Consider the following 22802-nt stretch of genomic DNA (forward strand, 5'->3'; position numbering starts at 1 on the left):
CGCCCACCACTACCAGTAGGACAGCAACGACTACTACCTGCCCCACACCGAGTGGGTCCTCAGCCAGGCGTTTGGGCAGGTTTCTAGGCTGTACATCATGGCCTCTCCATAGTTCACAAAAGTCTTTTGCCATCTAGGGAAAGGACAAGAATGTGTAACTGGAACCGTTTTTGTTAAAGGTGCAATTTACTCCCAAAGTGAGTCATTATTATATATTTGTGTGCTAACATGGAACATCCTGGGAATTTCCCAGTAATAGTATTAACGAGCTATTTTATAATACACTTTATTTATTTATTTTTTTTTTCAACGTTTTTTATTTATTTTTGGGACAGAGAGAGACAGAGCATGAACGGGGGAGGGGCAGAGAGAGAGGGAGACACAGAATCGGAAACAGGCTCCAGGCTCCGAGCCATCAGCCCAGAGCCTGACGCGGGGCTCGAACTCACGGACCGCGAGATCGTGACCTGGCTGAAGTCCGACGCTTAACCGACTGCGCCACCCAGGCGCCCCTATAATACACTTTAAAAGCTTTCAGGAGTCTGCCTTTTCTTCTTTTTTGTAGTTGTCTTTGAAACAGATTTTTTTTTAATGTTTATTTTTGAGAGAGAGACAGAGACAGAGTGTGAGCAGGGGAGGTACAGAGAGAGAAGGAGACACAGAATCCGAAGGAGGCTCCAGGCTCTGAGCTGTCAGCACAGAGCCCGATGCAGGGCTTGATCCCATGAATTGTGAGATCATGACCTGAGCCGAAGTTGGATGCTTCACTGACTGAGCCACCTAGGCGCCCCTATAGTTGTCTCTTTAAACCCTAATATTTAAGTGAAAGAAAAATTTTAACTTAACAGTAGCTGTGCATTGACTTAGGTCTGCAAACCAGGAAAGCAGGGACATGAAAGGTGTGAGGTGTGCAAGCCTAGTTAGGGGGAGGAGGAAATAGGGGCAGAGGGGGTGCAGGTATGGCTAAGCCAGTAATGGTCTTTTCTGGACTTTATTCCTTCCTTCCCACTGCTGAGGATGTTGGGACATTTGAGGTGCCTGCCTCAGACCAGATCCCATGCAAACGTGGTACTTAGGCTTTTGCCCAGCACCCCTGTAGGATGTGACACCCAAGTTCCAATCTGTCTTGTCCCTCTTCCCTAGGTGGCCCTTCCTAAGGGCAGGGAAGGCCCTACTGAGGAACCATCTCTAAGCAAGTGGGAGCAGCAGGTAGCCAAGGAATGGATCCCCAGTGCTAACTGTATGACTGAGGGGAGTAGCTGGGAGAGGGCAGGAGACCGAGACTTGGGTCTTGGGCTTAAATCCCAACACACCCACTCAGATGGCCAGGAGACCTTGAGCAAGTCTCTTTAGACTTCTGAGCCTCAGTGTTTTTCACACGCAGTCTGGGGTTGGAGGAAGGGACAGGGACAGATGAATGTGGAGATGCTTTGGAAACATGGCTCGATCCTTATTTTTATTATTGCTCATTGTGCTTGGCATTCCAAATACGAATGAGGTCACACTGCATAGGAGTGGCAAACGTATTAGTCTGAGGGTTACAAATTCAAAAGCTATGGGGCCAGACAGGTATCAGTAATATGGTGAGAGGGGCTGGTGCACCAGAAGGGGGAACAGTGGAGACAGTAGCAATACCACCGTCTGTTCTGAAAGTGATTTTTTTTTTTTTTTTGAGAGAGAGAGGGTGCAAGTGAGCGAGGGGCAGAGAGAAAGAGAGAGAGAGAGAGGGAGAGAGAGAAGCAGGGTCACCTGAAGCGGGACTTGAACTCACAAACCGTGAGATCACAACCCGAGCCAAAGTCAGATGCTTAATCAACTGAGCCACCCAGGCGCCCAAAGAGGGATTGTTTGGGATTTGGTGCCCCCTGAGAAATGAAGGAAGGAGACCCCGGAGGTGCCAGATTGTCTAATTGGCAAGGAGAAGGTGGAATTTGCTTTTTTTTTTTTTTTTTCCCCAATGTGAAATCTCCAGGCCAAAACAAATCAAAAACTGGGAAGCTCTTAGGCCATCAGTCTGTCACCTCTATATTAGAAAAAAAAAAAAAAAAAGAAAAACAAGGCATAAAAAAAAAAAAATCAGAAAAAGGCTATCGTGAATGGCTGAGTTTCACCATGTCAGAAACCTACATGGTGATATAATTGTCCCAGTAGGCTTGAGGGGAGAGAAGATACGCAAAACGGTTAGAGTGGGGTCAGATCAGACCGGCCTTCGAAGACCGGCTCTGCCATGTGACCCTGAGCCAGGCATTTAACTCAACTGAGTCTCAGTTTACTCATCTGTGAGATGGGAATAATAATAGTGCCTGCCATGGAGGTTTACTGTAAAGAGTAAATAAAAGGCTCGTTAAAGCTCTGGCCATGTACCCGGCACGTGTAATTGGGCAATACATTTAATTGCTGAATAAGTTAAGTGCTCTTAAAAGTGTTTTGTGAGCTGGAAAGTGGCCTACAAGTTACGTGTGACTCATGTATGCTCCAGATACACCTATTTGGGTTTGATAATTTGGCTTTATGAGGAGTTTCAGTTGATGTCTCTCTCTACTCTGACCTGGGGGGAGTTTCTGATCTTGGGAGCCCCTAAGTGCTGCAGACAGAGAACCACCAGGCAGGTGGCTATAAGGAATTACTAATTACCCTCGGCTTGTTGGTTTATAAATACAAAACTCTCCGCATTGTTTGTATTCATTGTATTTGACTTCTGTTTCAGGATTTTTTTTTTTTTTTGCATCGAGATTTCAAATATGTAAACACTGAGTATTGTATGTATGCTTTATTAATGACCGGGGCCACTGAGAACTATTCATTTCAACTATGCTTTTTGCTCTTACTAAATTGTCCCCAAAGAGGCTTACCTAGAACAAATCACCCTTACAAGGTGTGTGTCTTGGGGCTGGGGGAGGCTGGGCAGGAGGAGATACGAAGGAAGGAAGGACATCCTAAGTCTCTTGCATATTTATGGCAGTGTTTAGAGCATGCTGGCATCTTTTATCACTTTTGATCTTGCCAGGTACGGATAGTTAGGGTCAAAGGGTACAGGAACTTGACAAAGTCATCCAGCAGTTTGGCAGAGCTGGGCCTGGACTTACTTAGGAGTTTCCAGTTGGGACTTTCTCATCCTCTCCACCAGCTCTATAGAATCTACGGCAGCAGGTGCAGTGGCTGGAGAAGTGGCCAGTCAACTGGGTCAGTGGTCAAAGGAAACTTAACACAGATGGGGCCTGACACGGGGGTGAGGGAGAAGCAGGATTCTCACCTCTGACTGAGGTGATGGGCGCAGTTCAACAGGATGACCATGCAGTGCACGGTGAGGACCCCAATGCCCAGCAGGCTGATGGGACCCACCTGGAAGGGAAAAAGAAGTGGGGACAGTGAGCCATAGACTGATCATTCCTATAACTGGCCCTCTCCCAGTCTGGGTGTTGGGCCCCTCTCATCATAAAGCTGCCTCTGGGATGCAAGTCCCTGCCTGAACGTCCTTGTGCCCCAGACACTCTAGTTCTTCTAGAACACCTCTTAGCATCACTGCAAAGTGACCGCCCAATCTCTACTAGGATACTGCCCGTGACTATTCCACCACCTCCACAGACAGCCCATGCTTTTCCTCATCTGCCTTGAGTTCTGCCTTCTAGATCCCTCATTCCTTTTTCACACCCCGGCCCTCACCTCCTCCAAGATACTTGAAGACCAAGGTTCCTCTTATGACTGGGTGCTCTTCCTCCAGCATAGAGTTGTCAACAGGGGCATTAGTGATATTTTCCAAATGAGCCTTTGTTGTGGAGGCCCTGCTTGCATTGTAGGGTGTTCAGTACGTTACTTGGCCTCTATTCAAGGTGTCAGTAGCACTCTCTCTCCCCATGAGTTGTGACAGCTTAGACACTGTAAATGTCTTGGGGGTGTATGTGCAAACGTGTCCCCAGTCAAGAATCATTGCCCCAGTATGTCTAATTTGTCATTAATCCTTTTATTTTTTAAAGATTGTATATATTTAAGGTGTACAACATGATGATTTGACATACATCTACATAGCAAAATGATTACTACAGTCAAGCTAATAAAATCTTATTCTCACATAGTTTCTATTTTTTATTTGTGTGATGAGATTAAAAAACAGAGCTAGCTCATTGTTAATTCTAATCTCCCAGATATAATCAGAAGGGCATAAAGAAGGATTCTTTCACCTCCTCTGTGCTGGACACTTGTGCCTTTATAGATATGACCTGATGTAACATTATCACAAAGAAACAAATGAGAGATCAAGAACACCACTAGATTTCACTAGAATTCACTAGATTTCACCAGCCTCCGTATAAGGGAGACTTCCTTTGATCTCGTTTACTTGCACATTCCGAGGACATAAGAATGCACATAGTAGGTGCCCAATATGCATTTCTTAAATGAATCATGGTCAGAAGTTCTGGTGGGAGTTGGGGGGGGGGGCGGAGAAATAATCTAATGACTCTTGAGAGGCAAAAATCAGAGGATAAAAGAGCTAACAGCAAATACCACACTGACAAAGGCAGTTTGCCTGAGGGCCATGTGGTAATAATACTCTTCAGAAGTTCTAGAACCCTGAGGATTTCAAAGGGGGAGAGTCTCATCTCTGGGTTGGAACTGCGACAGATTGGAAGTCATATCAGAAGGAGCCAGGGTCTTGATACGCCTTCTTTTGACATGGGGACCACTAACCAGGCCTGGGAGAGAAGGAGGAATTAGCATCATCTAAAAGGAAATTGTATACTTGGCCAATTCAATAGACATGAATTGGGACTTCCTGTGTTCCTGTCTCTATAGCAGGTTTTGTGAGGAGCTGTAAAAATACATCAGAAAGTTCCTGCCCTCAGAGCTTTCAGGGAAGTGAGGAAGGTAGGTATACTAAAAAATTATATCTCCTCTTTGTGAGTGCTGTAAGGATTCCAGGTGAGGTAGATAGAAGTTCTAGAAAAACACAAGGTGAAGGTGGCATTAATTTTAATAGGAAAAGGTAAAGTTTCACAGAGGAGGCAGACTTCGAAAGGCAGAACCAAGGGAGAAGGAACAGCACAAGCAAAGAGACAGAGGTGGGGTGACACAGGGTGTCAGGGGACTGGTGAAGCCTTCATCATCCTCGTCTTTCAAGCCATGTTCTCACAGCCACTATAATGGTGTGAAACAAGAGCTCACACTCACATATCTTCAGGGACCAGGCTACTAAGGTAAATGAGTGAAATGGGCTGGATATAGTTCTAGGGAGTGGGGAGGACTGTGGCAAAGTAGCTTGTGTGCCAGTGTGTGAGGATGGTGGGTCTTTAAGAATAGCAGTGGGGTGGGGGAGTTGTATGAAGCAGTTCAAAAGGCACAAGCCTCCAGTTAGGAGATAAACAGGTACCGGGGATGTAATGTGCAACATGATGACCATAGCTGACACAGGTGTATGGTATGCTTGCTTGAAATTTGCAAAATAGATGACATATAATATATATACATACACATGAAGAGATGATGTTAACTAAACTTATTGGAAGCATTTTTCAATATACATATGTGTCATTATGTGGTACACCTTAAACTTATAGGGTACTCTGTGTCATTTATATCTCAATAAAACTGGGGGGACAAAAAAGAGTAATGGCCTGTCCCCTCCAGCCGCACTCCATTTGACTCCGCTGGATTGATGCCAAGAAGCACATTTCCTATTGCAGAGGGTATCCCCAAACTGCCCATTGATAAACAGTGCAAAGACCTTAGGGGCATACTACCTCCCCCACCCAAACAGGGGGTAAACCTAGTTTCCATCACACAGACCCCTCTTACCAATAAGCCGGCATTTTTCATGGCCAGGGGAAGCCCCAGGAGTCCTGTGCCAATGTTGCATTTCAGTAAATGGATCAAAGTTTGCATTCTCCTGTAGGGAAGAGTGGGGAGACAAGAGGGTTAGTGGGTGGGAAAGGTGATCCAAAGCTCAGGCTCCTTCCAGCATCTTCAGCTCCTGCCACCCTTTGGGAGGAGGGACAAAACCCGATGAGGTGAACTCTGGAACATCTGATCCAGGGCTGGTGCTAGTTTAGGTGACTCAACACATACTTAACCCACAATAGGCTCGAAAGAAAAGGTTGACAATTGCTACCATTCTGGATAAGCCCCTAGTACCAGTTTATTCATTAATTCATCTAATGATTTCTTTCAGTTTATTCACTAAAATAATTAAAAAAATTTTTTTTAACGTTTATTTATTTTTGAGACACAGAGAGACAGAGCATGAACAGGGGAGGGGCAGAGAGAGAGGGAGACAAAGAATCTGAAGCAGGCTCCAGGCTCCGAGCCATCAGCCCAGAGCCCGACGTGGGGCTTGAACTCACGGACCGCGAGATCGTGATCTGAGTTGAAGTCGGACGCTTAACCGACTGAGCCACCCAGGCGCCCCTAAAATAATTTTTATTGAGACCTACTAGGCCTTGGCATCTAGATGGACAATGAAATAATTAATGATTTTCTTAATTTATAGAGTAATTATTGGTGCCAGTTTATTTATTAATTCATTCACTAGAAAAAAAAACATAACTTCTCCTGCTATTTGGAGTATTTACTGGTTCTAGTTCATTCCTTCATCCATTTACTCAACCAATATTCCTGTGAACTGTTCCATGCTCTGCATTGGATGCAATTTAATAACAATTGTTATTGTGCATGCAGAACGCTAACTATGTGTCTTGTAGGGTGCTGGGTACCAGGGTTCTAAATGCTCTCCATGCCTGTGCTGGCAGTTTCTGCTAAGGTACCACCCATTCACTGCGGTGGGGGGGTGGGGGGGGGTGGAAGGTGGAGCAGGATCATGAGAAGAGAATCAAGAAGGAACTGAAATGAAAAGCTGAGTGCAAGAGCAACGAACTCAGAGGTAAGGAGCACTGATTTCTGAGTTCTAGCTCTGCCATTAACCTATGAAATTTGGTTACTACTTTGGAAAGACCCTTAGCTGCTTACATCTTCTGTTTCTTCATCTGCCAAAAAAGAAAGATAGAGGGGATAATTATTGCCCTGCCTACCTCCCAGGGAAGTGGTAAGAATCAGAAGAGGTAATGACATGATGAATCTTGGAATCATGAAGTGCTTCTAAGATGTGAGGCATCATCACCATCACCACCACCATCATCATCACCATTCTCGTCCTCATCAGCGACACTACCACCTTTGGTCTGATGTTATGGTGCCTACCTGCTAGAAGGGCCTCCTTGAAGGGGAAGTAGAGCTGGGTGGATAGAAAACAGATAAGAAAGGGCTGGTTGAAGCAGGTGAACGTGTCCCTTCCTTGTAGAATATGGTGCCTTGAGGAGGCCTTTGGAGGTACCTCCTTGTGCAGTCTTGGAACTGTCTAGAGGCAGCCTAGCATGGTCACACAGCAAGTCCCTTAGAGTCTGTGCTCATGTCTCTAGGTCTTTGTCTCAGTGGTTAGGGAGTCAGGGCCAGTTCAATACCGACCTGGGAGAGGGTTGGGACCCCCCTCCCCCCGACTTCTTGCATCTTCATTAGTTCAGCCTATTCACCTGAGGATGGGGGGGGGCACCTGTTATACGTTCACTTCCAAGAGGCCATTTTTATAACCTTTATTTCTTGATAACTGCAGTCATTGGAAAATATGTCAAAGCAAAAAGCAAAACAAAACACCACTTTTTATCTTTCATCAATTACTTGATAGTAGTGTGTCCAAAAGATGTGCTCTGTCTCCCTGCTTCCTGCCCTCCGTCCTTCCATCTCCCATTTCTTTCCTATGGCAGCATCTTGTCCAAGTTGAATCAGATCTCTTGGAAAAAGTGAGATCAACTTTTGGAGAAACGATGTGCCCTAGCTAACAGCATTCTAGATCAGGGACTTGGAGAGTAAAATACATGTTGGGATTTTTAAAAGCATAACTTTATTTTTCCTTGAAAAATGATACATTGCCCTTATAAAAACAAAATAGTGAAATTCCACTAACTGGAAATAACCACTGTTAGTATTTTGGCTAACATTCCTCTGGGCATTTCTGTCTGTTTTGAAATGCACTCAAGTTTACACAAGGAGAGCCGTTATAATACTGTATCCTATATTAATTTTATGAATAGTGAGTCCTTCACGCTTTCCACCAACATAGGCTTTCTTCATCACTTGTAATGGCTGTGTATATAGGTATCACATTTTATTTAAATAATCTCCTATTGTTTCCAAACTGTCAATATTATCATTGGTGCTTCAATAAAATTATCATGCACACTTGTGTTATTATCTCATTCGGAAAAATCCCTAGAAGTGGTATTTATCCATCAAAGGCTATACTTATTTATATCTACACTTAAAAATACCTAAGTAACACACAGTAGGAAACTCAAAAGGTAAAACAAAAACAAGAACCAAGAAACCTTACATGGTGCATATAAATCTCTCTGCCTCTCAGTTTCCCAATTCTTTTACCCCTAAGGAGCCACTGCAGCCAGTTGTGTGTGTGTGTGTGTGTGTGTGTGCATGTGTGTACTTCCAAAGGAAGCATATACCAAATAAGTATTTGCATGGTTTATTTTAAATTTATTTATTTAAATTCAAGTTAGTTAACATACAGGGTAGTATTAGTTTCAGGAGTAGCATTTGTATGTTTTATATAAATACGTGTTAGGATTTGACATACAACATTGCTATCGGGAAAGGTCCCAGCTTAATTCTTCCTAAAAGGTCTAGAGGAAGGACATTTCCTGACATCCTTATCAACACTGGGTACGGTCACTTACAACCTCATTATGCCCAAGGTTATTATCTGATCTGATTAGTAGATAAGAGTCTAACTGGCAATAAAGTTCTAAGAAAAAGTTCCATGTGTCTGAGTTTATAGCAGTGAAAGTAGGGATATGGGGCCAGGAGGGTTTATAGGGGAGAGGGAGGGAGACAATAAATACTAGTGGATGTAGCAAGAGAGGAGAGCAGAGGAGACTGGAAGGGTGAGCAGCCAGCCTACGACAGAAAAGCGTTCCTAGAATCAAGCTCATGCTGGGGATGGCTCCTCTATCTGGGTTCTCGGTGACAACCGGGAAGCACATGTAATACCCAGAGCCGCACGGATCAACCTTCTTAGTTTCTGCTTTCATGTTTCCTCCACGCGTCTCCTGTTCCATGGGGGTGCAGGTGTTAGGAAGACAGAAGTGGGCAGATGTGGCCCAGAGCTGTGAAGGCAGCCGCGCTTGACCTCAGATCTAGAAGGGCAGGACAGCCACTTACGATAAGCCGCTGGCTTCCTCAGCAGGATGGACATTCTCTGCAGTGACATTGCTGTTCCTCTCCAAAAGTGACTTGGACCCATCATCCAAGGAGCTGTGGAAGTCCCTTCCAAGCAGTGACATCTTCAACAAGGTGGGATGGGGGTGGCAGCTCAGGGGAAAGGCCTGTAACAGCCTTGAACCAGCCTCCCATGGGTTTTTCTCCAGAGAAACCAGGGCTGCAGGCCCAAGACACTGGTTCCCGTTTCCCGAGGGTGCCTGACCCAGACTGACGCCCAAGTGTGCGGATCAGTGGAGCGCTGGTGGCAGGAGAAGCTGATGTTGACTGGGCCTCACCTGGCTTTGGGGGCACTTATGAGAGTCTCATCTCGGCATGACCCTCAGTGCCCTTCACGATCGGTCGGCCACACGCCAGGACTCCTCCGGGCTTCCGGTCCCTCCCAGTTCAGCCCTTAACGCTATAGGGCAAAGTGAACAGTGTGCCCGGGAGGAGGAAGGCACCATTGGACTGCAGGTGCCTGGATGTGGGGCCAGGCTCCGCGCCCATCTACCTCTGCGAGGAGGAGGCCAGAGCTACCTCACAATGGAGGCTGCCCAGCCAATAAGGATGCAGTCCCAGGATGCAGGTGTGGCCCAACCCAGGGAGGGAGTGAAGAGTGGCTCTTCCCGGGCCCCAGTGCTACCTGCTCAGAATTCCTGTACAGGAAGGGTGTGTGGATTGCGCCTATTTGGAAGGGAGTACAAAAGTAAACTTAAAAAAAAAAATCATTTATTCAATAATATCTATCTGTCTATTAAAATATATCTATTGGGCATCTAAGATATACTAGGCACTGTTCCGCCTGCTGGGAATACATTAGGGTAGAAACATACTACAATCTCTGCCCTCATGGGACTACAGTCTAGTGAGGAGACAGATAATAAATATATCAAGTATGTATTGTTGGTAATAAGTACTATAGAGAAAAATGATGCAGTAAAGGGGAATGGGAAGGGCTGGCTGGGGGGAGGGTTGCAATTCTTTTTTTTTTTTTTTTAATAAGTTTAAAAAAATGTTTATTTATTTTGAGAGAGTGTGCATGCGTGAGTGGGGGCGAAAGAGAGGGGGAGAGAGAGAATCCCAAGCAGGTTCTGCGTTGTCAGCACAGAGCCGATATGGGGCTCAAACTGACAAATTGTGGGATCATGACCTGAGCCGAAATCAAGAGTCAGATGCTTAACCAACTGAGCCACCCAGGCACCCTGGGGGGGTTGCAATTCTAGAGTGGGTGGTCAGAGAGAGCCTCACTGAGAAAGTGACACCTGGGTAAAGGGCCGAACGGGATGAGGGAGCACGCCTCATCTATGTATTGGGTGCGAAACTTAAAGCAGAGGGTAGAGTAAGTACAAAGGTCCTGAGGCAGGAGAGGGCCTGGGTGTTTCGGGAATGGTAGGAAGGCCATGTGGCTGGCTCAGCATGCACAGAGCAGAGGGGAGATGAGTAGAGTGGGCATATGTCTGGTTTGCCCAGGACCGTGTTGGTGTGTGTTTATTGCCTGGACATAATTACTAACAGTGCCTCTTTTCTGGTTTGGATGAGAAATTACACGGTCACACCAGAGATGCACTGAACGTAAGTGGAAGTAATGGAAGGGGGTGGAATGGGACGGGCAGGAACTTGTAGGCCACTGTAATGCCTTTAATTTTTACTCTGAGATGAGGAATCATGGAGGGTTTGAGAAGGGAAGTGATGTGACTTGCATTTTAACAGGATCTCTCCAGGCCATTTGTTGGGAGCAGATGGAAGGAGGGCAAGGGCCAAAGCGGGGAGATAATTAGGAGGCCACTGCAATGAGCCCGGTGCTAGTCAACAGTGCAGTTTAGACCAGGGCGGTAGCTAAGGGATGATAAGTGCCTGAAGTCTGGGTACTTTTATTTTTATTTAATTTTTTAAATGTTGATTCATGTTTGAGAGAGAGTGTGAGTGGGGGAGAGGCAGAGAGAGAGGGAGACAGAGGATCCGAAGTGGGCTCTGCGCTGACAGCAGAGAGCCCGATGCAGGGCTCGACCTCACAAGCCGTGAGATCGTGACCTGAGCTGAAGTTGTGCTCACCCAGCTGAGCCACCCAGGCACCCCAGTCTGTGTACTTTTAGAGGATGTGCTGATGGGTTGTAAAGAAGGGGTATAGAAGGGTATAGAAGGAGGGGAAGGGTCAAGAGGACCTCACGAATTTTGACACAACGGGAAGGAAGGAGTTGGGGCACGCAAGCCTTGTCTCGAAGACGCACTTGCGGGCACGCCGTACTTGGCTTCTTCATTCGCGATGGTCTAGACAGGCTATGTATGAAGATCATGGCGGCCAGGTGCTGCCCATGGCAACTGGGTATGGCCGCAAAATCGACTCTTAGGGCTTCTCCCTTCCTCTGAATGTCGAATGAGACTTCTCCTTCCTCTGATGCGCTAAAGGCTTGTTCTCGCATTGAGAATTCCCTTCCCCTACAGCATGTATTTGCTGCTTTAATACTTCTTAGAGTATGCCTACCCTGTCAGGCACTGCAAGCTAGCAAGGAGCACTTTCAAGGAGTCTGCGCTTCAGTGGAAAGTAGGGAGATGACACTAAACCAGAAAACTAGACAGTGAGAGGTTATAACAAAAGCCATGCTCATTTTAAAGCAAGCAAAACACAACTCAAAACTACCAAAAGAAGACAGAATCACCGCCACCATCCAGGGAAGACAACTGTGAGCTCTTGGATGTGCTTCGTTCACGCACACGTGAGCACTTGCACACAGCTCACCACCAACTTAATGTGTAATAAAAAAAAAAAAAAAACCCTGTGATACACGTAACGTCGAATTGACCCTCTTAACCATTTTTAAGTGTGCAGTTCAGTAATGCTAAATGATCCCCAGCCTTGTGCAACCGATCTCCAACCCTCTTTTCTTCTTGCAGAACGGAATGTCTGTACCCATTCAACAGCCGCCTGTTCCACCCACCAGCCCACCCCCGCCCTTCTGGGTTTTTATGAGTCTGACTACTCCCGGTACCTCATAAAACTGACACAATGCATCATTTGTCTTTTGGTGACTGGCTTGTTTCACTGGACACATTTTTGCTCTCTTTCATTTTGACCACCACCATTTGCGCCTTCTCTTGGGCCCTACAAAGGTGTTGTGCACAACTGTGTGAGTCCCAAACCCAACTGTCACTGCATGCTTGATCACCTACAAGTCACTTCATATCTCTAAGTCTGTTTCCTTACCTGAAAATAGGGACAATGACAGTACATACCTCGTAGGGTGGTTGTAAGGATTAGGGAGATAATCCCATGTAAAACACAGTAAGCGCTCAGTGAGGGAAGGAAGAAAGGGTTTTCTATGATTCTTGATTCAAGCACAAGCTCTGAAACTTAAAAGAATCAGTCGGGATGAGGAGAGGGTGGAGAGCCTGTGTGTGTGTGTGTGTGTGTGTGTGTGTGTGTGTGCGCGCAAACCAGTACCAACAAACAAACAAAAAAACCCCTTAATATCCTCACACTCAGACACAGTTCTAATACTTGGTATTTTTTAGTGTTGCCGACAATGACTAACGAGTCTCACTAGCTTACTTTGATCAGTTACATCTATGTTACTAAATTTTTTTTCTTTAAAAACATTTTTTTTAACATTTATTTATTTTTGAGAGACAGAGACAGAGCATGAGCAGGGGAGGGCAGAGAGAGGAAGACACAGAATCTAGAAGCAGGCTCCAGGCTCTGAGCTGTCAGCACCGAGCCTGACGTGAGGCTTGAACTCACAAATCGCAAGATCATGACCTAGGTTGAAGTTGGACACTTAACCGACCAAGCCACCCAGGCGCCCCTAAATTTTTTTTTTTCTTTGCAAAGTTGAACTTTAGCCAGATTAGCCTAAGTGATAAGATTAGCCTGAGCATCTTCCACTGTAGGGGCTTGTGCCTGGACAAGGAGTGTGACAGTTTTTTAATAACAGGACAATCTTAAATTTAGCAAGGTTGGTTGGGGTGATGGTGGAATATGGTGGGAGAGGCGAGCTCAGAGAGAGGAAGAATGCTTTGCTGCAGCTCTGAGCCAGTCAGTGGGAGAACTTTGGGTCTGGTGATGAAACAGAGAAGTACAGGGTGGAAGTGATGAGCCAGCTCCCTGGCCAGGTAGGTTTTGTACCATTGCATAGGCTAAGGGTGTGCTGCCTCCCAACAGGAACTCTGCAGACAGACTATGGGATGTGGGTGTGGCCTGCTGGCCCTCCTCCCACCTGAGCAAGGCTAGTGCTCATGAAGTACCTTCTTGAAGTCTAGCAGATAGAAAGTAACACACAAAAGGAGCAGACCAGGATTTAGGAATTAGGGCAGACACTCCCCCAATATCTTCCCTAGGCCATATAGGGAGGATCACGGTTGAAAAGCAGCAAGAAAGGGTCTTTCAAACACCGTCTTAAAATGGAGACTGAAACAAGCATGGGTCATTCCCATAAATTACAGGAAGTCCAATGGGAAACGCTCTTCCTTGGGACTATAGATCTGCCTCTAATATCTACTCAGTTATTTGGGGGCACTTTCCCAGTTTTAGTAATTTTAGGGATGAAGGAGCAAATGCTATCTGGAAGGTTGAGCTGGTGTTTCAGGTTGGCTGGCTCTTGCTGTCAGCCGAGCACAGACATGAGAAAAGGCCCAGGACTGTCAAGGAAGCAGGTCAGAGTGGAAGGAGGGAAAGGTTCAGTGTCAGGAGACCCAAGTTTTAATCAAAATCCAGTTTAATGGCACCACCTGTGGAAAGCCATACTTTGTCCTCAAGAGCAGTTAGTGTCCCTCTGCCCTTATAAGGACCCGTTATGGTATTGACTTAGGTGATTACCTATAATTCTTCCCCCCTTGCCTCCCCACCGGTGAATAGTAAACTAGCTTTTTTGAGGGCAGGGATACTTTCTCACTCATTGGTATATCTCCTTTAGAGTATCAGTTAACTTTTGCTGCATAAAAACTCCCACTTCTTATGGCTTAAAACCACATTTATTATTTCTCACAATTCTGTGGATCATCTGGGCAATTCTTACGACTTGGGTCAGCTTGACTGGAGCTGGATGCAGTCTAGGAGGCTTCCCTCATGTGTCAGAAGTTGGCAGGCTGGTTGATCTGAGGGATGGGCTCAACTGGGATGATTCGTTTCTGTGCAACATGGCTTCTCATCCTCCAGTAGGCTAGCTCAGGCTTCTTCCACTGGTGGATCTTCACCCCATAGCGTAGGGAGAAATGAAAGTCCTGATGCACAAGCCATCACCAAATCTCTGCTTGCATCACATCTACTAATGTTCAACGGGCCCAAATAAGTCACAAGGGCAAGACCAGATTCAAGGAGTAGAGACATGGATTTCACCTCTTGATGGGAGGAGCTGCAAAGTCACATTGTCAAGAGGAATCTGTGGCCATTTTTGCAACCTACTATAAGAACCTTGAACTATGCTTGACACACCGTAGGGAGAATGCTTGTTGCAAGAGTTAAGAGGTAAATAATGCCAAATACTGTAATGGCATTATCCACTCCCCTACCCCATGCCATTGGCACATCAACTTCCATGCCTCCTACTTACTGATGAGATCTTTCACCTGGGCCAAAACTTTATCCAGTGGTTTAGAAAGTTTATTGCCCTGGACTTAAATATGATGGCTCCTTTCTGAGAGTTGCAGCTCACGTTGGACCTCTTTGCCCTACCCATTTTGAAACAGGAGCCATGCATACCTTGTTGGATTATAGGTTCTGTGCCCTGGTCTTTGCTCATTGAACAGATCTGGAAAAGGGGAAACCCTTGGTCTACCAGATCAGGGTCAGCCTTAGCCAGCTGCACGTCCTTCTGCCAGTTGCTGTCACTTGGTTTCCCCCTGGTGGCTTCTTCGTGCCTAGCACCACTCAAGGCGACGTGAATTGCCCAAAAGTTGGATGGAATCAAGAGCCTTCCATGGGAGAGCTCTCGACTTAATGGAAAGCTAGAGATGGAAATAAAAGGAATAACAAAACCAAATTTTTAAATTACCATCTAGACCCTGTAGCCAGTGAGTCCTTGCTTGTTTCACCATGACTTGGCCCAGAACAAGGATAAAGCAGTAAAATAAAGATAGTGCATATAAAAGATATCCACATCAGTAAAAGTCAGGTGCTGGTGGGTACGGGACAGTGCCATGCTCACTGAATAAAAACGGTAGAGTTGGAAAAGGTGAGAGGGCCTCCCGAGAGGATCAGCTCGTCCAGGGCCTGGTAGGTTCCTGCCACAAAGCCTGCAAAGCCCAGGATGCTGATCAGGGCGTCCTTGGCGATGGTGAGGGGGCTCATGCCCTCCGAGTAGTAGGTGGTGATCTCCAGGAGGGGCGGGATGATGAGGGCCAGGGCGCTGCTGCTCACGGACCCCACCAGGGAGAGGACCAGGTCCAGGCGGGGGACGAGGATGGCCAAGGTGCCTGCAGGAGATGATATGCGATGCATGGATTTTTGGGACTTAGCCAAGTTTTTCAAGTTTGGTTTTAAAATCCTTTTCTTAAAACACAAACCAGTTGTTTCTCACATTTAATTGCATAAGTAAAACATCGAAAGTCCTGTAATACTCTGATCATATTCACTAGAGGTTACACATTAAAAATCTGGCGTGTCTCAGGGCCCCTGGGTGGCTCAGTCGCCTAAGTGTCTGACTCTTGACCTCGGCTCAGGTCATGATCTCCCGGTTTGTGGGTTCAGGCCCCACATCAGGTTCTGCAAAGCCTGCTGGGGATTTCCCTCTCACACACACAAAATAAATAAACTTAAAAAAATTGGTGTGTTTTTAATGATTTTTTAAAAACATGCATTCATATTTATTGGGAAGAGAAATCTTCCCTCTGCCTACTTAGGCTGGGTGGGGGCGAGGGGAGGCAGAGGCTGGGGATGAACTGACAATGGATTAACCAGACAAAAGACAGTATTTAGGGTTAGGGAACCTTCAGATGAGTTGGCTCCTCCCAGAACAGCCAAAGATAGGGGTCCACATGCCTATCTCATAGGGTGAAAGGAGTGGGCAGAAAGAGCATCTATGTAAGAACAAGTGGAAGTCATAACTGGTTCCTATCATTTATTTAAGGAATTTGTCTGTGATGATGGTTAGTCTTTTTTTCTGGTTGAAAACCTTCCAGAGAGGGGATTTATAGAGGCTGTACTTCTTCTGGGATCCTCCTTAATTCAGCGATGGACGTTTAGACAAGGGTTTATTTTTCCCTTCCCTGTGGCTGCTGTTTGTTCAAATTTAGTTTAAAATAATTTTTATGCCACCGAGGCACACTTTGAATCCTCCATTATTCAACAATGATTAAGCTCTTACCCAATAAATATTAAATATCAGTGCTGGCAGCAAAGGAAACAATCAACGAAACTAAAAGGCAACCAACGGAATGGGAAAAGATATTTGCAAATGACATATCGGACAAAGGGTTAGTATCCAAAATCTATAAAGAGCTCACCAAACCCCACACCCGAAAAACAACCCAGTGAAGAAATGGGCAGAAAACATGAATAGACACTTCTCTAAAGAAGACATCCGGATGGCCAACAGGCACATGAAAAGATGTTCAACGTCGCTCCTTATCAGGGAAATACAAATCAAAACCACACTCAGATATCACCTCACGCCAGTCAGAGTGGCCAAAATGAAGAAATCAGGAGACTATAGATGCTGGAGAGGATGTGGAGAAACGGGAACCCTCTTGCACTGTTGGTGGGAATGCAAATTGGTGCAGCCGCTCTGGAAAGCAGTGTGAAGGTTCCTCAGAAAATTAAAAATGACCCAGCAATAGCACTGCTAGGAATTTACCCAAGGGATACAGGAGTACTGATGCAAAAGGGCACTTGTACCCCAATGTTTATAGCAGCACTCTAAACAATAGCCAAATTATGGAAAGAGCCTAAATGTCCATCAACTGATGAATGGATAAAGAAATTGTGGTTTATATACACAATGGAATACTACGTGGCAATGAGAAAGAATGAAATATGGCCTTTTGTAGCAACGTGGATGGAACTGGAGAGTGTGATGCTAAGTGAAATAAGCCATATAGAGAAAGACAGATACCATATGGTTTCACTCTTATGTGGATCCTGAGAAACTTAACAGAAACCCATGGGGGAGGGGAAGAAAAAAAAAAAAGAGGTTAGAGTGGAAGAGAGCCAAAGCATAAGAGACTCTTGAAAACTGAGAACAAACTGAGGGTTGATGGGGGGTGGGAGGGAGGGGAGGGTGGGTGATGGGTATTGAGGAGGGCACCTTTTGGGATGAGCACTGGGTGTTGTATGGAAATCAATTTGACAGTAAACTTCATATATTGAAAATAAATAAATAAATAAATAAATAAATAAATAAATAAATATCAGTGCTGGGAACTGTCCCATCTGTTTGGGACGCATCAACGTACAAAAAGACAGAAATTAAACACACACACACACACACACACACACACACACACACACACACCTTGGGAGGGGGGGATGGGTTCAGTGGGTAAGGGGCACTAAGGAATCTACTCCTGAAATCATTGTTGCACTAGATGCTAACTAACTTGGATAAAAACTTTAAAAATAAATTAAAAAAACTTTTTAGAGCTAACATTTTAATAATTAACACAACTATAAGCACCTCTTACTTGCAAACAATTAGAATGTGAAATTATTTATAGGGGAAAGGGGTCTTCAGCTGGAACAAGACTGCAGGGGCTCATTAAAAGAGTATCTTCTCCAGGTTTTATATCCATGTCAGAAAACATCTAACAGACACTAGCAGCTAAGGATTTTGAACTTATCCATTTTTTAGTAGGATATCTTACAGGTGTGGGCTTCTACATTCCTTGTTTGACCTGTTGGCAGATTTTCACCAAGAAAGCCCAAAAGCCTCCCCCGGGCCTGCTGTGGAGGAGTGTGGTGTATCAGAACCGCAACAGGTCTGGAAGGCAGGGTTCTGGCTTCCCCTTGTGTGGCCTTGGGGAAGTCCCTAACCTCCTTCTCAGCCTGGTGCCTCCTCTGCAGAATGGGGATAAATGCCATCTATCTTTGTAGGTAGCATGGCGCACACTGCAGACGGTGTTAAAGTTTTAAACTGGTTTATGTCCCTAGATAACAGAGTTAATTGATGTAAAGCCCTTAGAAAAGTTATCTTTATTGTTACTTCAATTTATTTCCTCATTTGTGCTGATTGAGGCAATGCATTCAGAAGGTGGAGGCCTCAGGAACTCTTATCCTCGAGGACAAAGTCCTTGATCTCTAAGGTTCCAAATGGTAGTGTCCCTGCTTCCTGGGGTAAACTGGGGACAAATCACTTTAAAGAAAGAAAACCAGTGTCCGTTGAATTGCATAGGTTGGTCTAGTACAGTAAGAAGCAAGAATCTCCCTGAGAAGGAGTCTTAGAATCACAATTAAAAGGAACTTTAGAGTGGTGCCTGGGTGGCTCAGTCGGTTAAGTGTCCCACTTCCGCTCAGGTCATGATCTCACGGTTTGTGGGTTCAAGCTCTGCATTGGGCTCTGTGCTGACAGCTCAGAGCCTGGAGCCTGCTTCGGATTCTGTGTCTCCCTTCCTCTCTGCCCCTCCCCTGCTTGTGCGCGCGCACTCTCTCTCTCAAAAATAAAACATTAAAGGAGACAGGGATAGCTGGGGAATACCACACTCCACGCAGAAATCTCTGTCATCTCCTTCGCCCCTGCTAAAACACCTGCACAAATGGGGTGCCCTGGATCATGGGGCCTGGAGCATGAGGAGGGCTGCCAGGGGGTGACTGCGGCCAGCTGAAGCCCAGGGGGCAAGTCCAGCTCACTGCTGCCAGTGGGAACGTGAGCCTAGGCTTGCCAAATCATTTTGTTTCCTCCCGCCCAATGTTAGAAGTCTGGATGTATATCAGATCTCAGGCATTTTAAACGTTGGCTGAAATTTATACAACACTCAGGCTCAGACAACACACCTCTGCTATCCGATTAGACTCACTGGCCACAAACCTCTGTCTTGGAGGGTGTTGGCTCTGGACTCAGATGATGTGGGTTCAAATCCAAGTTCTGGCACCTCCTGGCCAATTATTTACTGCTCCCTGCTTTAGTTTTCTCCTTTGTAAAGTGAAGTGTATCATAGTCCTACCTCATTAGGGTTCCTGCAGGGCTGAATAAAATACTATGAAATACGGCCTATGGGGCGCCTGGGTGGCTCAGTCGGTTGAGTGTCCAACTTCGGCTCAGGTCATGATCTCATGGTCTATGAGTTCGAGCCCTGCGTCGGGCTCTGTGCTGACAGCTCGGAGCCTGCAGCCTGCTTTGGATTCTGTGTCTCCCTCTCTCTCTGCCCCTCCCCCACTCATGCTCTGTCTGTCTCTCTCTCTGTGTCAAAAATAAATAAACATTAAAAAAAAAGAGCACAGTGGCTGGTACACAGTAGGTATTTAATATCAGTTCTTATGATGATGATTATTGTTCAATAAGCTGTGTCACTCCCTCAGGCTGGACACCTGCGAATCTGACTAATTAGGTACCTGTAAGAATTAGGTTGTCCCTGAGGCTTACATGAGTTACTACTTGTAAAGTATGGTCCTTGAAATACAATTAGTGCTCAAACAATGCTGGTTATCATGATTATCCTTTACCATCTGGCTGATTCCTGATAGCCCTCAGGGAAAGAGCACCATTTTGCTGTGCCTTGTACTCACATGTCAGGCAGACCATGGCGAGGCGGATGGACAGGTCCAGAGGCAGTGCCCAGCGCTTTGACACCTGAGAGGTGGCAAAGGGGATGATGATTTCTGCAGGGACGTAGAACTGCAAGGCGTAAGTGCACAGGATACCCACGATGTACAAGAGCTTGACCGACTGGTACAGCCTGCGGGACAAAGCAGAGCATTGCTCCCTGAGGCCACTGTGCTCTGATGCCTGGGCCCTAGGAACATTAACCCCTGACCTTGGGATAGTCCCCGGGGCTGCAGTTTCCTTGTCAACATGATGGGCAGGGGGCTTCTCGGAGCTAAGAGCATGCAGTGAAAACTAAAGAATAAAGTATCACGAATTCGAACGGAAACAGGTCATCTCCAAATAGAATCTTGAGCATGGTTACATGTAACACCTTCACAAGCCACTATCACTTGGTGGTCAAGTTTAGGTTTTAGGAACTACAGGCTCAGGCCGGGTACCCCGTGCAGGGAGACAGAAGTGTTAAGTGGTGAAGACCAAAAACCCTGGGTCTAAAATACTCTCGTCCCTTGTGATCTAATGTCAGTCCTTAGCAATGCTCTGGATTCCCCCAGAGCTCTTGGCACATAACAGGCCCTCAACAAATGCTTCTAGTGGGTTGAGAGAACTGCAGAGTCCCGAACCCTTGCAGGAAGACGCGGTCTACAAATAGGGTTGTGTGCAGGCTGGGGTGAAAGTAACCCTTGTAGGCCTTGGACTGAGGCAGAGACGGTGTGTCGGGTTTTACCAAAGCCTGTTTTGACCTATGGAGGTAGGACTTTTTCCTTTAGTCCACTAATGTGGTAGCTACATCTCACATACTTAAGAAATGAGTGTGTGTGTGTGTGTGTGTGTGTGTGTGTGTGTGTGTGTTGGGAGCCATTCCTTAGACTAACTTCCACATTTCTGAGTTTCTTGTTCTCACTAGTCCTTCTGCCTGAAACACCACTTACTCCATTTCCACCTGTCCAAATCCCACTGATTTTTTTGAAATTCCCATCTTTTGAGCTGTACTGCACGCCAGATATTTTTAGACATGCCCAGCTTAATCCCCAGGGAAACTGTGCATTATCGATGAAGAAACTGAGGGTCAGAAAGGTTGAGGAAATCACCCATGACCACAAGCTAGAAGGTGGCGCAACAGAGACTTGGGCCCATGAGTGACAGAGTCGTCCTTGTCTGGACAGAGCTGCCTTGTTGGACAAAAAGATTCCCGTTCTGATAGATTTCTTTCCTCAAAGGTTCCCAAAGCCTCTTTGCTACTCTGGAGGGCTCCTTTTTCTGTTCCATTTGTGTCTATATACTACCTATCCCTCCCCCATCCTCGCTGGATCACGAGCTGGGGCAGGTAGCGAAGTTCAAGATCTTAGCCTACTCAGTCGGTGCCTCCCAGCTCCCTCGTGCCTAGACTGGCGTCTCCATGTAATTGGTATGCAGGAAATGCTTGATGCATGACATTATCAACTTGAGAAAGGGGCCCCATTTAGGTAAATGAAGCCTCCAAGTGACCCTTAAAAAGACAAGCCCCCTGTCATTAATGACCTGCCTGGGTGTGGGAGACAGTGCCACACAACGCGATATGGGTTCATGTATCTATTTAAATCCTGGCGAAGTCTGGGTCAGCTAACCATTGCATGAATTGGTTGCATTTGAACATAAAATGTTCACAGTGGTCGTCCCAAATTGGTCCTTGCTTCACTACTTTTTTCTCCTACTCTGACCGGGAGGATGTATACCCTTGGCTGTGGCAAGGAAGGCTTGGTAGCATAGGCCTTAGGAAGTGTCGCTGGAAATGAGTGTTGCTGCCCAACGACTCCTTTCTCTGCCTCTTATTCTCCCCGAGGGCCCCTCCTTTCTCTCCTTGGGTGGCCAAGGACTGTCACTTCTCTCTCTTCCTAAATCCTGTCCTCCATACTAAAGCTATCAAGGCCTCACTCAACACGGGAGGCTGTTGTTCAAAGAGGAGCTCCCTGGACAGAGAAACCAGAGCCCAGGGTGCCAACGACAGTTCTGCTTCTTGCTGTGGAGGCCCTGTAGGCCTCAGTTGCCATCGGTGGAAGGCAGGAGGAAGTTACTCACACATTTCTACCCGGCCCCACGTCCCCCCCACCTGAGGGCCTGTGAAGTTACCAGCAGTTGGGTAGGTTAAGGGTTATGCTGGCCTTGATGTCGTTTCCAAACCGCAGGTAGCCCAGGGCCCCGATGCCAATGTACAGGGCAGTGATGATGGACATTCCCAAAGACAGGATGGCTGGGAAGCGGCGGGCATCCTTCATCTTGTTTTCCAGGGGAAGAACCTACAGAAGCATCATAGCATAAAAAGAGAGAAGGAGAAAGAGGAACATGAACATAAAGAAGAAAGGCATGACACTTCTGAGTATATCCCAACATACCGGAAGCAAGGGCTGGAACTGATATTCATAGCAGCATTATTTCCAAAGCCAAAAGGCAGTAGCAACCCAAGGGTCCAGTGATGGATGAATGGATAAACAAAGACGGTATATACGTACGACGAATATCATTCAGCCTCAAAACAAAAGGAAATTCTGACACATGCTGTAATACGGATGAACCTTGAGGTCATTATTCCGAGTGAAATAAGCCGGTCATAAAATGGCACAAACTGTGTGACTCCGTTTACATGAGGTGCCTGAAGTAGTTAAATTCAGAGAGTCAGAAAGTAGCATGCAGGGTTCATGGAGGTGGGGAGTGAGTGGTTATTGCTCAATGGGTACAGAGTTTCGGTTCTGCAAGAAGAAAAGAATCCTGGGGACGACGGACGGTGGTGGTGGTTGCCCAATAATGTGAATGTAGTTAATGCCACTGAACTCTACACTTAAACATGGTGAAGATGGTAAGTGTTGTGTTAGGTGTATTTTACCA

The 22802-nt window shown here is 46.1% G+C and overlaps 2 protein-coding genes and 1 long non-coding RNA gene across 8 annotated transcripts in view; 1 reads left to right on the top strand and 2 right to left on the bottom strand.

The window, feature by feature from the left end:
* The window catches only part of SLC36A3 (solute carrier family 36 member 3), a 28413-nt gene extending 16764 nt beyond the window's left edge, over window positions 1–11649 (bottom strand). The window contains exons 1-5 of one of the 5 annotated variants that reach the window (XM_060634755.3): window positions 9552–11649; window positions 9217–9338; window positions 5791–5881; window positions 3254–3342; window positions 38–133 (exon numbers count right to left, since the gene is read on the bottom strand). In XM_060634755.3, the coding sequence (XP_060490738.1) occupies window positions 38–133; window positions 3254–3342; window positions 5791–5881; window positions 9217–9338 (398 nt within the window). In that variant the 5' untranslated portion in view covers window positions 9552–11649. Of the gene's footprint in view, window positions 1–37; window positions 134–3253; window positions 3343–5790; window positions 5882–9216 lie in introns of all 5 variants that reach the window. The other 4 variants (XM_060634757.3, XM_060634754.3, XM_060634758.3 and 1 more) reach the window with 4 other exon arrangements.
* Window positions 4452–7472, top strand: LOC132680869 (uncharacterized). The gene is made up of 3 exons (XR_009610736.3): window positions 4452–4863; window positions 6693–6751; window positions 7027–7472. It is a non-coding gene; the product is annotated as an uncharacterized LOC132680869 (long non-coding RNA).
* A 2454-nt stretch (window positions 11650–14103) lies between the features above and the next one.
* Window positions 14104–22802, bottom strand: part of SLC36A2 (solute carrier family 36 member 2) — a 28358-nt gene continuing 19659 nt past the window's right edge. For both annotated transcript variants that reach the window (XM_078446039.2, XM_078446040.2), the window contains exons 9-11: window positions 22050–22216; window positions 19904–20073; window positions 14104–15660 (exon numbers count right to left, since the gene is read on the bottom strand). In XM_078446039.2, the coding sequence (XP_078302165.1) occupies window positions 15389–15660; window positions 19904–20073; window positions 22050–22216 (609 nt within the window). In that variant the 3' untranslated portion in view covers window positions 14104–15388. The remainder of the gene's footprint in view (window positions 15661–19903; window positions 20074–22049; window positions 22217–22802) is intronic.

This window comes from Panthera onca, chromosome A1 (assembly GCF_046562875.1).
Source record: "Panthera onca isolate mPanOnc1 chromosome A1, mPanOnc1 haplotype 2, whole genome shotgun sequence".
In the NCBI taxonomy this organism is placed as follows: Eukaryota; Metazoa; Chordata; class Mammalia; order Carnivora; family Felidae; genus Panthera; species Panthera onca.